General features: G+C 38.1%; 1 protein-coding gene across 16 annotated transcripts in view; it reads right to left on the reverse strand.

Moving 5' to 3' along the window:
• Positions 1-8346: 8346 nt before the first annotated feature.
• MPDZ (multiple PDZ domain crumbs cell polarity complex component) overlaps positions 8347-16302 on the reverse strand; it is a 96595-nt gene continuing 88639 nt past the window's right edge. For 11 of the 16 annotated variants that reach the window (XM_080638088.1, XM_080638076.1, XM_080638077.1 and 8 more), the window contains 7 exons: positions 16100-16196; positions 15392-15435; positions 14213-14335; positions 13191-13295; positions 12961-13073; positions 11617-11791; positions 8347-10759 (listed from right to left, as the gene is read on the reverse strand). In XM_080638088.1, the coding sequence (XP_080494214.1) occupies positions 10613-10759; positions 11617-11791; positions 12961-13073; positions 13191-13295; positions 14213-14335; positions 15392-15435; positions 16100-16196 (804 nt within the window). In that variant the 3' untranslated portion in view covers positions 8347-10612. The remainder of the gene's footprint in view (positions 10760-11616; positions 11792-12960; positions 13074-13190; positions 13296-14212; positions 14336-15391; positions 15436-16099; positions 16197-16302) is intronic. The other 5 variants (XM_080638085.1, XM_080638079.1, XM_080638080.1 and 2 more) reach the window with 3 other exon arrangements.

A 16302-nucleotide genomic window follows, 5' to 3' on the forward strand; every position in this document is an offset into this window, starting at 1 on the left:
TTAGCTACAGCAGTGCTCCTGGGATTTTGATCAATCGTTAATTCCCATGGCAAAAAGTGAATTAAGGAAAAATTTACCCATGGCAATTTAAGCAGTGCTGCATCTAAGTGAAGGCATACCCAACGCAAGTGAAACACCTTTTGAAACCAAAAGGGGAACCAAATGCTTCAGGCCATTTTTATCATCTGAGGTACACAGGTGTAAATATGAAAGGTCTCTGATGTAGATTAACAAGCGTCACAGCTATGTAAATTACCTGTTTGGCACACTATAGAACTTACTTGTTCTTAGATCTTAAAATATCCTGAAGTGTGACTTTACAACACAGAAAAAGCTTTTCTTAATTCCCTACAACAACTCCATGTCCTTTTAAAATACTTAATTAGAAGAGAAATCTTGTAAATACTTTAAAGATGAGAGGTTACTCACTTGGAAAAATCCTTACTTCAAGTTTCACTGTAGGTAAGAAATATTATCAGAACTCCAAAAGACCCCCAAAACTAAAGCACTAGACTGTCTTCTCATTTTTCCTAGGCTGCACTAGTGTAATCCTATAGCTATCAGGAGTGGTATTTTAATTTACCTGTGTTTTTATGTGCTTGTTCTCTCGCAGTAACTGCAGCTCCTTCACAAACGAAAGCATCCAACAGCACATTTAAAAACCACTAGTTAGAATCATACGCAGCCAACTCAACTAAATTTTTCCACCTGCAGTAAGCTAAATGCTTGCTGTCATTTACCCAAGCGTATGTATTGCATCCCTTTGCTGTTACTTATGAATCTTCCCAGCTCAGGCCACATGTGGGCTTCTAGGCACAACCTCACTACATCTCTGAACTTACATGAAAAAGATCCATAATGCATTGACAGCTGGTCCCCTGAACAAGGACTCTTCCCCCAAGAGAGCTATTGAATTACATAACTGTTAGCCTGCAAGGCACTATTCTCCCACACCACTCCGTGAGGAAAAAGCTGTTGCAGAAAGCTTTCTGTGACTCTGCCATAACCTTCGTAAAAGTTTTTTCACACATGCACACAAACACAGACAGATTTTACCTGTCTCTTGGCCTTTTCACTTTCCAGCTGCAAGTTAATAGGTGTGAGAACAATGTAAATACGTGCCACTTTAAGAACAATCTTTTATGTAACCTAGATTAAAATTTAACAGGCCTGTTTCACTATGCAGTGTTCGCAGCCTTTTTCAACTGGATCTGATAAGGATCAGTTTTGCTGGAACTTGTTTTCAAAGCACTTACAAAAACAGTTTCCCTGCCACTGGCACTTGGAGCAAAACAAATCACAGAGCAAACCCTGTAAAATTTCCTGCATTTTGGAATGAAGTACAGTAGTAGCCTGGACATGCTTAGTATAGTTTTATATGTGAAATAAAAAAATAAACCCAAAAAGGGGCTGGAAGGATTTGCTGTACCATGCCAGTTGCTAATCTTGCTTTAGCTGCACACAATGCTAGTTCACATCCCAGTCCTGTAGGTAATTGCTTTGCTGGCCTGACAATTGCAAATAGCTGTCAACTAGTAAAGCATGCCTGAGGGAGGCTGGAAGTGTGATTGACAAATCTCACTCAGCTCTATGTTTGCATAACTGACTGTTATCATGAAGAAAGTTCAGCCCTCCAAGCTGCAGCTCAGGAACTGGCATGGGAGGAAAAATGATGGCTGCAAAATCTTCAATGAGATGGTGGAGAAACAGATGAGCAACCTTCAGTGCTGTTAAATCTCTTCTTTCAATATACATCTCTCACACACTGATGGGAAAAGGTGAATTTCTATAGAAAGCTGGTAGGTAATGACATTCTGCATGTAAGTGTAAGCAAGCCTCAAAGATAGCCCATGCATCTCTTGGTAACATTCTATCATTTCTTCAAGAAACAGCTTACTGGCTGAAAGAGTTCACACATGCATCAGCCCAGTTCACTGAGAGCTCCTCTGAGCTTCTATGAATGGCAGCCAAGACTGCAGTCATTGAAGTGCCTGTACCTAAGATGAAACATGCCTACTGTAAATAAGCTGCTGTACAGTTCCATATTTCGATATCAGCCTGTTTAAGGTGCTTTAGAAGCAAGTCACAAGAGCCAGATGCCCTGAGCTGATTCTGTATTTGTCCTTCAACACAAGCATTTAGGTAACATTACTCATAGGAGTTCAAGACCTTCAAACTTCAGATTTTACATCCCTGACAAAAACTCTTGCAACATGTTATCAAAGTAGGATGTGGCATCTGGGCATATGAACCCTGTTAATAAATAATAGAAGAATTTGTGATCACTTATGTGGTACTTTGAAAAAAAAGTCAGGAATGCAGCTTCCAGAGACTACCAAGTTTCTTACCTTGTACAGCATCATTCATACACATGTATATTCCTCAGGACTGCCAGAAAAACTTAATGAATGTGCAGATCCAAAGAACTTTGGTGCCTTAAATATATGGTTTACAAGAGGAGTGCAAAACCTATGAAAATGCACAGAATAAGCAGGCAGTTACCCATGCCCTTCTCCCAAAACCTTTCTGTATTTCCTAATCCCTTAGAAAAAAATTCAGATGGGACTTCTTGAAAGGCTATCAGTAAGCAAGCAGAAGCTGTACCCTTACTGTTTTTCATAGCAGAGATTAAAAACATCAGTTCTTGGCTTCCCACTGAGACGGTCAGTAATGATTTCTTCATTACCTTAAACTGTTCCTGCAATGCTAAAAATGCCTAGCAATTTTGCAAAGCATAGAGTAAACTTCCAGCAAGTGACAGGCACAGATTACCTTTTACCCACTCTGCAAATTACTTTTGTTGAGGATATGTTTTTGGAGGCATAATTTTGGAAAGCATATATCCCTATGGATATTTTTAGAGATGCATTACTACTTCAATTTTAAAGTGTTCATTTTGTGATGGCCACTATAAAACATTTTGGATTTAATGCACTTTTTTTTTTTTTTTTCAGTTTGTGGCCTTCAATAAAGATGAAAAACAATAATAAGAGGGCTGGAGTAGGATAACTTCATGCTACTTCTCTATATTTTTGGCTCAGGAATATATCAGTGTAGATATTTTAAATACACCAGAAGTTATAAAAACTTTCTCCTGATTGAACAATTTCCATTAGGTTGCTGATCAGAGCTGAACACCAACGACAGACTCCAGTGGTTGTTAGCTCTGGAGTGCTGAAGTTTAAATCTTTGCAATCCATGCTGTTTGTGACTTACTTTGATTCTCTAGTGCTATCTAGTGGCTAGTACTGAAAATGATTAATGCATAGAAATGCAGCTGCACAGAAGCCACCACCTAGGGACAAATCTAGGGTCCTCTTCCGTGGCTAGTATGAGCTCAAGGTGTGCATGTGGGTTTGGGTACTGCAGACAAACAGCCTCTCCCACAAACCTTCAGCACCCCCAAGCTCCCAGGCTAAGTGCCCAAGCTGAAACCAGCACCTGACTGCTTTTTGTCTTGAAATATCAAAGAAACACTCATGCAGGCAGCATTATCTTGATTGCTGGTGGCCACCTCCAAGCCTATTTGTGCCTAAATGGGTTAGCAATTCCCCTCTCCTGCTCCCGTTCACTTCTGAAGTTCAAACTTCATGCCTGGAAGTACCTGCAGGCTAATAGCTCTTACACAGTACTGTTCCCCAAACTACACGTGTGTACGCACGCAGACAAACAGAAAGCCTCTGACATGCTCCCCTCACCCCTATTCAACCCAGCACAACACAACCAAATCAGAAGAAACAGTAGCAGGGGAAATGCAGACAGGAACAGTTTGGCTGCAGGCAAAATAAATAGCTTTGAAGACTCTCTGACTTTTTAGGGTGGGAAAAAAAGAGGACACTATGTAACAGTAAACTGAATTATTTCTACTAAATGCTAATATTCCATAAATCTGCACTTAAAAGACAAAGGTCAAGTTATGTAGTGACTGCCATAAGAAAAGTAAAGGCCCTTTTCCAGAATGAAAGAGGCTATATATACATAGAATTCCAGTGGTCAGCTGCCATTTGACAGGAACAAAAGCCAAACTGTTCATAGGGAGATAAGGCAGAGACTGAAAAGAGAGCGTGCTTAGTCACAACAGGAAATTCAGCTCAGTCCAGGAGGTTCCCACCTTGTCTTAAGCAGTTCACTTTCCTGGCCAGAGCAGATTTATACTTACTGCAAAGGCTTTGTTAGACACAAAATTTAACACAAAGGCAATCACTGCTGTCATTCAGTGTTGCGAAAGGGCCTGTAAAAACTTCACCAGCAGACTGTGTCCACTGACGTTTTTGTGAAGTTATTAGCACACATACTTGGTTAGAACAACCTCTGACTCTACATTAAGAGTAAATTTGAGCAGATTACTTTACTCGTTATGTATATGCTTAAAAACAGCAGTATATGAGAGAACTGGAGATAAAGATAGAACAAACGCAGGTCTTTTCCATTACCTATAAAGCCAAGATACTGAAGGCTACATCTTAGGAAAAAACCCACAACCCACCAACCGAACAAGAAGGCTGTGATTTCTAGGACTGCAAGTGAAATTTGTCAGGTTTGTGGTGTACACATGTATGCTGACCGAGGAGAGCCCAGCAGGCATCAATCCCATCAGGGAGTGATCCTGGATCCTGCTGTGCCCAGGGGTGGGTTTCTGACCACCACACCTCTCAGAGAGCAAGTCTGTCAGGAATAGCATCAAAGCTTTTGTCTGGCTAGGACCAAAACCTCAGATTTTCTCATACAGACAGAAACCTATAGCTATTCTTCAAAAATAGTGCTGGGCCTTGTCTTCCATTAAGGCATGATTTGCAAGTGAAATGGTAGAGCCTAAGCCTTTTCTTTACAGGAACTTTTCCAGGACTTGGGAATTCAAGCAGTGAACTGTCTAGGTGAATGCAAAAAGAAACTAAGATGACCATGAAACAGCACTAATCTACTACACTAAATATGTCTCTTATCCCATTTAATCTGCAACTCCTGAAAATGAAGTCTCCAGCCCAGATACTATATTTGGAGTTGCTTGGATTCCCTAGAAGAATTCTAACATTAAGAGTGACATTTTCCTTCACTACTTGTATTTGTATATATTCATCAAAACTAAGAAAAAATAAGTGGGTTTTTTTCTTCATTCCAAGATTGTTAGAAGAATAACACCTTATTAGCTCTTTGCAGGCACTTTAGACTTGGGAAAAGGTTTAAAATCTGGAAAATAGAGTTGGTGTGGACTTACTAAAAAAAGCATTATAAAAATATGAACATTATCACTTCTTTCTTCTGCTCGTGGTGACAGCAACAAAGGCTAATGCCTTCCCCATATGACAATCTTTATTATCACTTGCCCTCAGTGGTTCCTGTCACAAACAGGAATTCCAGTGACATTTGCTGCTTTAGCCATTAGGATTATATTGATATTTATGTAACTCATCTGCAACACTGACCTTTCTACTCCCAACAGACATATTCACATTTAACACTGAGTAACAAATTCTTTTAAGCCACAACAAAATGTGTATGTTTTTGACAGTTTCAGACAAAGATCCTCCCAAAACAGAGAATAACTAATTTCCTGTTAAGTACCCAAGATGCTGCTCCCATTGCTTTTTGTAAAATCCCCAAAAATGTGAAACTTCGAAACATTGGGCGTGGTGGCTATACATCCCTGTGATAAGAAGGTACTTGAAAATTACAGCCTGCAAAGACCTTTAATGTGCCTCAGCCTAAGTGCTTGTAGATGTGCCCAAATAGAAACCCAGGCTTCTTTATTTCCATCTGGTGTGCAGTGTGGAAACCTGATAAAGCATCCTGCAAATGTACCCTGTGGTCTCAGCCTTCCCAGTCCTGATATTGCCCAATCTATGAAAACACACCAAATTGCAACACACAGTTGTTGACCACTGCTGAGAGTCTTAAAAAGGTATCCCACGTCTCATGGACATACTCATGTAGAACAATCCCTTTTAGCTATAATGTTTACCTTGCTCAGTCCAAGTATACTCTTAAACAAACTGAACTACAGTTTACAAAGTGTAATCTTAACTATTAAACTGCCAAAGGCTGAAATAACAGAAAACAGTAAGCGCTGAAAAATTCAAAGCCACCCATCTTAGTAAAAAATCTTTCACTTGTCTATCCCTGAGTAAATTGGACCTTTAACTGCAAGCACTTTAAATATGTAATGTCACACTCTCAGCTGACAACACAGATAAGGTTTAGTATATGTGATTCAAACATTATCTTTTTGTAATATATAGGTATCTAAAAGTTACATATTTAAAACTACCTATTTGAAGGTCAAATACAATGGACTGACAAGAAAGTAGCTTGATGAGAAAGACAAAGTGTAAGCCTGCTTGGTTCACTTTCTGAAAACAATTTGCTGCTGTAATTCAACAAAAAATCTTGTGTTAAAAATTAATAATACAGTTTGGATGATTCCATTATCTTCAACTGAGATGTATGCAGATTTCAGGATTAGTAGCTTTTCAGAAATTATTCTCCTTTCTACTGAAATAAGGGAAGAAACACGTATTTTTTTCTGCCCATTTCACGTGATCATTTTCACTGGGAGTAGATACTACCACAGGAGAATGAAAACATGGAAAAGTTAGGAACCTCAATCTATTTAAGCATTATCTTGCATTAGCAGTATACCATTGTTGTGTTTGAAATTAATCAGTCTAACACATAACTCTGCAACAATGGCTATGAACTAAAATGCATTAAAATCAAGATCTACTCAGCTGTTGAGGAAGATATGTGATCTGCAATTCAGAGAGAAATAAAACCAGCTTTTATATACACTGCAAGTGTTGAATATGCCAAAGACAACAGTGTTCACAGTTTTAATATCATTTGTAAAGGAAGTGAAATTTTTCATCTATTCTTAGTAGATTCATGTGGTGCCTAAGACAAAAGTGTTCCTTACACGTGAATATTTTATACGCATCAAAGAATTTGCTCTAAAAAAGCAAGAAAAAGATGTGTATGGGAAACCACTACCAGCAACTTTCCAATGTCACTCTCACTTTAAGATAAGGCTTTCTTTGAACACAACTAATGAAAATACTAAGTTCCTCCACATTCCTTCCAAGTCTGTCAATAAAGCAAAATGTCTCTTTGCCAATTTAGAACAAAGACGACAATGTTTTTTTGTTGTTGTTGTGTTGTTGGGTTTTTTGGTTTGGTTTTTTTTTTTTTTTCTTTAGCCTAGTACATGTCTAGGTCTACAGAATATATAGCTGCCTTTTTCTTTAAAGAGGCTGGATATGGAGTGAAGGGGAAGGATCCTCAATGGCTACTAAATTCCACCCACTCTAGCAATTGAGAATTACAATACCACCGCTACCATAAAGCTAATTCAGAAGCAGAATCCAGCAGGGGACTGAATAGGAAAGCAGCAGTGCCAATGATACCTGCTCACTGCCAAGAAATGAAATATGTGTATACCCGTGAACCAGCTGTCTTCTGTCCAGACCCATGCTTACAAAGTTCCAATCTCTTTCATCAATACCACTCTAAGATTACCAGCATTGAACAGCTGAGACGTAAGCAGAGTTAAAAGAAAGGACTGAGTATCTGAACAGACAATGGCCTGGAATCTTTTAAGTCACCAGGCCCTTCAGCTCCAACACTGTCAAGTTTCATAGTTAACACAGTCACATGTTAAAAATGTCAGAAAAAATAGAAGACCTGGTAGAACTGGCGACATAGTACCTATCACTTTACAGGACTAACCTGAGATATGAGAATTGTGCTGATTACCAAATGATAAAGTAAATCAAACATCCTAACCCTCATGGTCCAGTGCATAACAGCCACTGAGCAGTGGTGAAGAAATAGCTTTCCAGGTGTGGAGCTTATCCTGCGCTCTGAAGCAGCAGCATGGGTCCCAGCTAAACACAAAGTCCCAAGCTCCATGGCTCACTTATTTGATGCCTCAAGGCAAGTCCCATGCCCAGAGGAATGCTTTTTAAACAGACTGATTAATGCTGTCTGTTTCAAAAAAGCAAAGCAGCTTCATATTAATTCCTAGATAGTTTTGATATCTGGTCTCAAGGATATGCTAAGAGTTTGCAAGCGAATATAAAATCTCAAAATCCAAATAAAGCAATTTTTAGCAGATGCTTTAAGGTTCACATAAAGAATAATGCCTTTTTCTTAACTGTTCTGAATACATCTTTCATGACAGAATGAACAATGCAAGCATGCCATTGTAAAGGAACCAGAAACACACCTGCAACTTTACTTTTTCATCATAACAGTTTTGAATTTATTCACTCAAAACTTCCATTTAGACAGAACAGCAGTAACAAAGTATCTGTACACTACTTCTGTTACAAATATAGATACTATTTAAGGTGACTTTACATACTCTAATGTAGGCATTTCTCACTCTAACCAAGGAATAAGTAAAGAAAAACAATTCTGTAACAGCATCTAGTAATGGTACCATCTGTTTTCTTTCATTTTACCCTACCACAGTGTAACTTCTGGAATAGTTAAAAAGACAAAGGGGGTGGTTTATTTAGTTAATTCATTTAGACGTAACTATCAATCTGTTAATATTATTTCACAGACATTCCTAATACTGATGCTTTTGTGTCCCACTAAAACAAATGCTAGTCTTTTTATCTTCCCCTAATAACAGCCTGACCATTCCCTGCATTTTCAGTTCAGATTTCTCTTAAATGACAACTGACATGGTGGCCTTCTCGCTACAGATTTATTTTTACTAATTAACACAAAGGTTATTGCTGGTAATTACAAATCTCTCCTAAAAGACTTAGCAGATTTTTCTGCAGGAAGGTAAATCATAGGCAAAGTGCACCTCATCTGCTAGATTCCTAAGAGCCAGTTTAAAGGAGAAGAGGCAAAGGCAGGCTACAATGAGTTAAGAGTTTGGATAAAGTCTTACTGGAGATCCCAACTTAAGAAATTGAGGATGTTCATAAATTTATTGACCACACTGCTGGCCAAACAACTGCTCCATGGACTAAACACTGTCTTGTATTTGTGCCTTTAAAATTAAATCTGAGGGCTCAAATCAGTATTTGTGGCCCTCAAATCTCCTCTTCTGCTTAATGATGATACATAAAGACCTTCACTGCTGTCTTACTACTCACCTATACCATGGAAATTTTCAGCATTTACCTACCCTCGACTCCTGGTTTTAGGTCTCCTCAGTCAAAGGAGGACCCGACCTTTGCTGCTTCTGGTAATGGCTCTAACACCGCAACATCAACTTCTTCCACCTTGGCTTAACCAACATCCACAAGCTAAGTAAACCTGCCCTCAGAGGTTTGTTTGTGTCTCTGATTCAAGTAGCTTACATGAAACACATTGGAAAAGGCCAACTTTCTCTTCTAGAGAAGACTGAGAGGAAATCTCATTAATATACTTAAATTTCTCAAAGGTGGGTGCCAGGATGATGGTGCCAGACTCTTTTCAGTGGTGCCCAGTGACAGGACATGGAGCAATGGCCATAATCTAAAACACAAGAAGTTTCAGCTCAACATAAGGAAGAACTTCTTTACATAGAGGGTGGCAGAGCACTGGAACAGGCTGCCCAGGGGGGTCATGGAGTATCCCTCTCTGGAGACATTTAAAACCCACCTGGATGTGTTCCTGTGTAACCTGCTGGTGGGCCTGCCATGGCAGGGTGTCTGGACTGGATGATCTCCAGAGGTCCCTTACAGCCCTAATAATTCTGTGATTCCCTTACACATCTTTCACATTTTAAAGGTTGCTTTCACATCTATATAGGCTAAAAACCACTACTATTATAAAAGAATTCTAGTTGTTCTAATACTGCAGTTGCTAGGCACTCTCATTTGCCAGGAGTAACTTCCCGTAGCAAATGGATTTTTCAGCCTTGAGCACAAGCCCTCTCCTTTCAAAACAAACACACATACACCCCTGCCTCAAACAAAAGAAAACCCCAAACAAACAACAAACCTAAACCCTCAAACCTAAGCCAAACTAAAACACAGTTTTATTTTTATTTTGGACACACCATGGCTTAGGAAATTTAAATACACAGAAAAAAACCCCATCCAAGCCACCCACACAGGTCCTCCTACTTGGGCATTGTGAAATAACACAAATAACCGCCTAAATCCATTAATAATCTGCCTCCAGACTACATACTATTTCTTGTTTTTGTAGAGTTTGATATTTTGTTAATTCTTTCAATAACCTTTTTTCTGTTTTCTGACTATTGCCACTCATGCCATCCCCTTGTTGACTTTATAATTTTTCCAACATATTTCAAATATCCAAAGCTTCTTAGCAGAACATTCCAGTTTTGCTCTGTGGTTATTAATGCAAATGTTCCTTTCTTTTTTTTTTTTTTTTATTCCTGGTGACTTAGAAGCATTCAGTATAACACTAATAGGAAAAATATCCATGTCTTTACATAGCTGACATAACTCCATCCCAGTGGCTTGACAGTATGAGAAATACTTCTATTGTATACAAAAGTGTGGTTAAATGTTGTTATTCTTCAGTGTTGTAACACAGTTTTGTGAAGCTGAAAAAGCAAGAAAGCTATATAAACATTTCCATTCTCTTTGCTATGTGGAGTGTAAATAACATAGTCTTATTGACCCTACCCCTTGAGGTAGCCAGTTCACGACAAAACAGTCAAAGTGACCGTTCCTTTTGTTCTTTTCAGAATAGCAACAGCTTCCTCATGGGTCACCCCTTCTAAACTCTGCCCATTCACAGCAATGATTTGATCCCCTCTCTTCAGGCGTCCATCTTCTGCTGCTGCACCCTGAAATGATACAACATGTAACTGCAGACCCATGCATTTCTTTTTCTCCCTTTGGTCTGAGTAAGATGGGTTCTGTACACAAAGCCCCTTAAAGCTTTTTGAATTTCAATGATTTAAACACAGTCAGTTGTAGTACAGCCTGGTACTGCTACAGTATGCCCTGCCTTCTCTAAGTTTCACAACATTTAGAAATCAGATCTGTAGGACTTTTTGTTCTCTTAACCGTGTTTGTCCAGTCAAGTGTAACAATTAAACGACTATCACAGAAGTAAGGTTTTCAGGACCTGAAGAAGTTTTCAGCAATTAGTATAAGAAATTTACTAATCTGTAACTGTACTAATTTACTAATTTACTAATCTGCTCTGTACTTTGATTTATTATAAAAGATTGGGATTCTTTATTCCAGTTTTCTGTGACTCGAGGCTGTTTCCTAGGAAGTCCAATCTGACAGTACCTCAACTTTTCCAAAGGTCCAGACTTGAGCTTAATTATTTCATCATGGTCTATCTTTCAGACTCTGAGTCAAAATAAACAAAAAAGTACCTTCTACTACCTGCAAAAAATACACTCGAAACATGCAGCAAGGGGGCTATTTTTCTAAGTATGTGCACAATTTCATTTTGGAGAGCTGAAGAAGACTACCATATGCACAGTCACATGCTTTTGGAAATTCTGAATCTTCCTAAGGCTACAGCGTTCAAATGCTGCAAGCACATTCTGACCAGCATTTGCACCAAGGAGGAAACGCTGTGAGAAACTAACAATCCTTTAGCTTCAAACTCAAGCCATGGTTTAAGATAGTAGTTGTTATGAACTAAGTAATAAATTGACTGAACAAATTTAAAATTTATACTTACCTTTGCAAACACCGTCTTCACATAAATAGGTAAGTCTCCATGGGGACTGCCATAACCACCCACAATACTAAAGCCTAGGCCATCTGGTCCTCTATCCAGAGTAATGGTCTTGTACTGAGGAGGTCTAAGGAAAGGAAGAAGAGTATTGCAATGTTGGCTGAACTTATGACTTAACCTGTAGAATGGTCAACAACAAAAACAAAAAAAAATTCAAGTTAAGCAATATATTTGCTGGCAGCATTCAATGCCAGGCTAGACGGGGCTTTGAGCAACCTTCTGTAGTGGAAGGTGTTCCTGCCCATGGCAGGGGGATTCGAACTGGATGACCTTTAAAGGTCCCTTCCAACCCAAACCATTCTATGATTCGAGGACTCTATTCCACTATCACTACAAATGCTTTTATTATAATGAATTGGCTACTTTAGTTCATGTAAAACACTGTAACTGTCTAATGCCCTCATTATTACTTAAAGGTAGCTGTTTCAAACACCTCTTCCACCCATCTCAGGGCACAGTTACAACTGCAATGTCCCACTAACAGCGCTTAGTAGTGAAGTAAAGACGAATACCTGTACCTCAATTCTTCCTAAAAAATATCTACTTTAAAAATCCTATAACTCATTACACACCCTAAAAACCATCTAAAATTAGCCCAATAGTTTATTCTGTGGGGTGCAATTGCTTCCCTCTTCCTTTAATATATGAAGGTGTATTTCTAGATATATGTTCATACAGACTATTTATAGGCATATTTCCCCACATATACTTTACTATAAGAAATCTGAAGTTCAATCTTTTGAAATAGATCTGTGTGGCTAAAAAAAACCCTTTCCCTCTTTCCCTAATCCTAGAAGAATAATGCCTCAGATTTACAATTGAGTTTGAGTCAAAACTTATTTTCATAGCTGTACCTTGCAGTATACCACAAGCAGCATATCTTGTATATCAGGAAAATCTGACACTCTTGATAGCCCATTGCTAGAAAGCACATTATGGAAACACATCTAGCACGGTGGAAAGTGCCTTGCTATTTAGTCTGAGAAAAAAACATTTTGGGTGTATCAATTAATCCCAGCTACCAAGGCCAAATGAAACAAAGGAGTCTGTATTTACAGAGAAGAAATCAAATCACAAGTCTACACAGGAGCAAATAAAGCAGCACAGCAAATCATGTCACGAAGAATGAAGAAGAGGATCTATGGCCTACAGGGCCCATATATATCAAATGTGTAAGTAATAATTAAGTTAAGTCATCCATTATTTGCTAGAATTTTTAAGGTTTTCCAGGCTGAGTTCCACCTAAAATAACACATTACAGAGGTTGTATATTCTATAGTTACTGACCCTAACTCATCCTGAAAAATGCTGGTTGAAGTTAGTCCCGCAAATGAAAGACTGGATGTAGGTGGATCCTGCTGATGACTAGTTATGACACTCACTTCTCCTCCAGCTACAACCTAGGAACAGAGTTTGGAAACAAGTAAAATGAGAATGCTGACACTAAAATAATTCATCATAGCAGCTGGCAAAACTGTATTCAGAAAATACTTCAAATGTCACCGAAGATTTTTTACCTGCAACTCAATAGTGCCTGAAGCATTCTTTAAGAGACTAACAGCTTGGGAGTGAGTCATGCCCTCTGTAGATGTTCCGCAGATGCTAACAATCCTGTCCCCAACCTGCAGAAGAAAATGTAGAAAACCTAGCTAACAATAACTTTCATTACATAGACTTGTCAGGTTTTTTTCAATAATAGCAGATCTGTGCATTTATATTTAGCCAGATTTTACTAGTGATATACTGCAGGAAGAAAGAAATCAGCAATTGTTCATGGTACATTTTCTCTTGAAGGCAAATCATCTTTGAACTACATAATGACCCATTGCAAAGGTAGAAAATTCAATATCACTATTAGCAAATTACACTGGTTTAATGTATTCAGTGTAAAAAAGTAATTATGCTTTACAGAATTGATCCTAAAAACTAGAAATATACAGCACGTAAAAAAGACATGCATTTTGAATGTCATCTAACTGAAGTGGCAAATTATCAGAGATTACATGTTTGAATTCATCATGAAATAACACTGCCCATTTTCAAAGGAGCATGAGTCAAATTCAACTACATACAGTGTCAACAGAATACAGTATGCATGTAAGTGCTGTATCATAGAAGACCTCCCACTTTAACTCAGAACCTAAAAAGTACTACCTCTATCCCAAGACAGATAAGCATGGAAAACATGAGAGATAAAACAGACTGCATACACACAGACCACCACACTCACCAGCAGAGCTCACTTACAGAATCCATCACTCTGAACTATCCTCTCTACTTTTACTTTTCATAAGCTAACTACCTCTGTTATCCAAGATTGCTAGCATGGTAAGAGGTAATTGCTGAAAGGTAACTAACCTGGGGAAGGAAGTCCTAAAGCAATCCGAGTTCCCTTTTCATCGATCCAAACGGCAGAAATTCTTGTCACAGCCAGAAGCACTTACGACTACATCATTAAACTGCTAACTTATTGCCTGCCTAACGCAATTACTGTGCATTACCCATGCAATCTTTGTAACCTTCTTAACAATTAACTTACTCTGAGTTTTTGAGTCTGAGCTGCAACTCCATTAGGGTGCATCATGGCAATAAATATGGGAACATCCCCAAGAGGACTTCCTACACCTCCAGCAATGCTCACTCCTAGTGAATCTGCAGGGCCCTGTTATTGTAATAAAAAAACATTAGGTTTTTCTGGAAAGAAAAACACATGCAGAGAATTGTAAGCTTATCTCAAATAATTATGAAAGCCCCTATATTATGAAAATTATAGTTCCAATGTCTCAAATAATTTTTTAAGCTTAACCATTTCACATCATTTTGAGAAAGTTCAAAGAGTGCAACGTTTCTTCCTGTGTTAGGTGACAGTCTGCTGACTTAGATGTATGTTTTATCTTAACCAAACTAAATAATTACAGGATCCAGTGTCAGACCTTTACTGTCAGCATAGAAAGTATGGGCAAGGAAAATTGGACAGGTGGAATTGGTTGTCCTTAATATTGTCTATATCAATCTCATGCTACAAACCTCCCGAAGATTAATCTTTATGCTCCCCCTAGTGTCCTACTACTGAAGAACAGAACTAGCTGTTCACTACTGCACAACACCCTACCTAACTGCAAAAACTGCTTTTGTAAGCTAGCATTTGCAGATTCTACCATAAAAAGAGAATGCCTAAATATAACACATGTAATCAAGTCAGCTAGATGCTGGGTAAAGTCAAATGAATATAAATATTTTGGACAATCAGAAACAGTCTGATCCCATGCTCCCGTAAATAACAAAGTTGACTGAATTTCATATTTGAAAACTTGGCAGTTGTCATGTAAGAGCCTACAAATTAAAAAATGCATATGAAAAAAAATATGAAATACCAACAATAGGCTTGCAACTTGGTACAGTTCCCCTGATTTCACTAAAACAGTCTGGATATAACTCAGTGTCGTAACGGTAAAACTAGGTCCCATTATCTCTTACTAGTCTTTCCTTCTCTTGCTTTCAGGTCACAGAATGTGATAGTATAGATCACACTGCTTTTACATAAACATATAAGCAGTGGAGATCATACAGTGTTGACCTGAAAAGATAGCCAAGTGAATTAGGCATATCAATTCCTCTCTCAAAATGAGTAACAGACTTCTTCCTTTCTGTAAACACACCTATTGACAACATCTACAAAACCTACTCCTTATATATACCACTTCATCCTGCAACTTACCTTTTTTATTTCAACTGTTCTTAGTCCATGTATTTCAGAAGCTGCTGTCAATGAATTAAAAAAAAAAAAAGAAAAAAAGTTAAAACTAGCATTTTTAGGAAGTTTTAACATGACAGTTATTCAAACCACTATAATGATTCTAACATTCTGCTGGTCTACTGCAGACATATTTTTTAAGCAGATTTTGAAAATGGCTGTCATTAAATTAATGGGATTGAAATGCTTGCAGAATGGGTGAAAGTAGTCATTCCATTCTCTCAATTTAAATACCTTTCAGAATAACACTGTTGTGCATGCTAGAATTGAATATAAAAAACTATTATTCGCTAGGAGCACTTTTGCCCAAAGTAACTTTGTTCTAAAATTGAGCACGAGACAGCTATTCTATATCTAGTTTAATATAATTATACAGTATCTGGATGTCTACGAATGAGACAGCCTGACTGAAGACATATGTAGACTAAATAAAAATTATGACAACTTAAATTCTGAATATCTATATTTCTGGTATAACAAGCTGACAGTTTATAAAAAAGTTACTCAAAGAAATATATGACCCACTGTACAATAACCACCCCTGCAGCACTTTAATGACTAACAAACCACTTTCAGGCTTACAGCACATAGTGATAACATTTTAGGGAAAGTGAAAGATCTCAGCTCTCTGTTCACATGTATAAAATACTGAAAGCACCAAAGAAACCTTACTGGTATTCTTCTTTAGACCACTTTCAGAGACTTCAGGTGCACTGGACCCAGAAACCGGGAAAGTAAAGGATGAGAGACTGCTGCTTCCTTCACTGACCTAAATACAGTGTTACACAGTGATTAGAGAAAAGCTTCAAACACCCAGTTAATAAAACTGTCACTGTATTCAGTGGATTTTACTGTATTTTACTTTTTCTGTGCCT

The sequence above is a fragment of the Psittacula echo genome, assembly GCF_963264785.1.
Source record: "Psittacula echo genome assembly, chromosome: Z".
Classification (NCBI taxonomy): Eukaryota; Metazoa; Chordata; class Aves; order Psittaciformes; family Psittacidae; genus Psittacula; species Psittacula echo.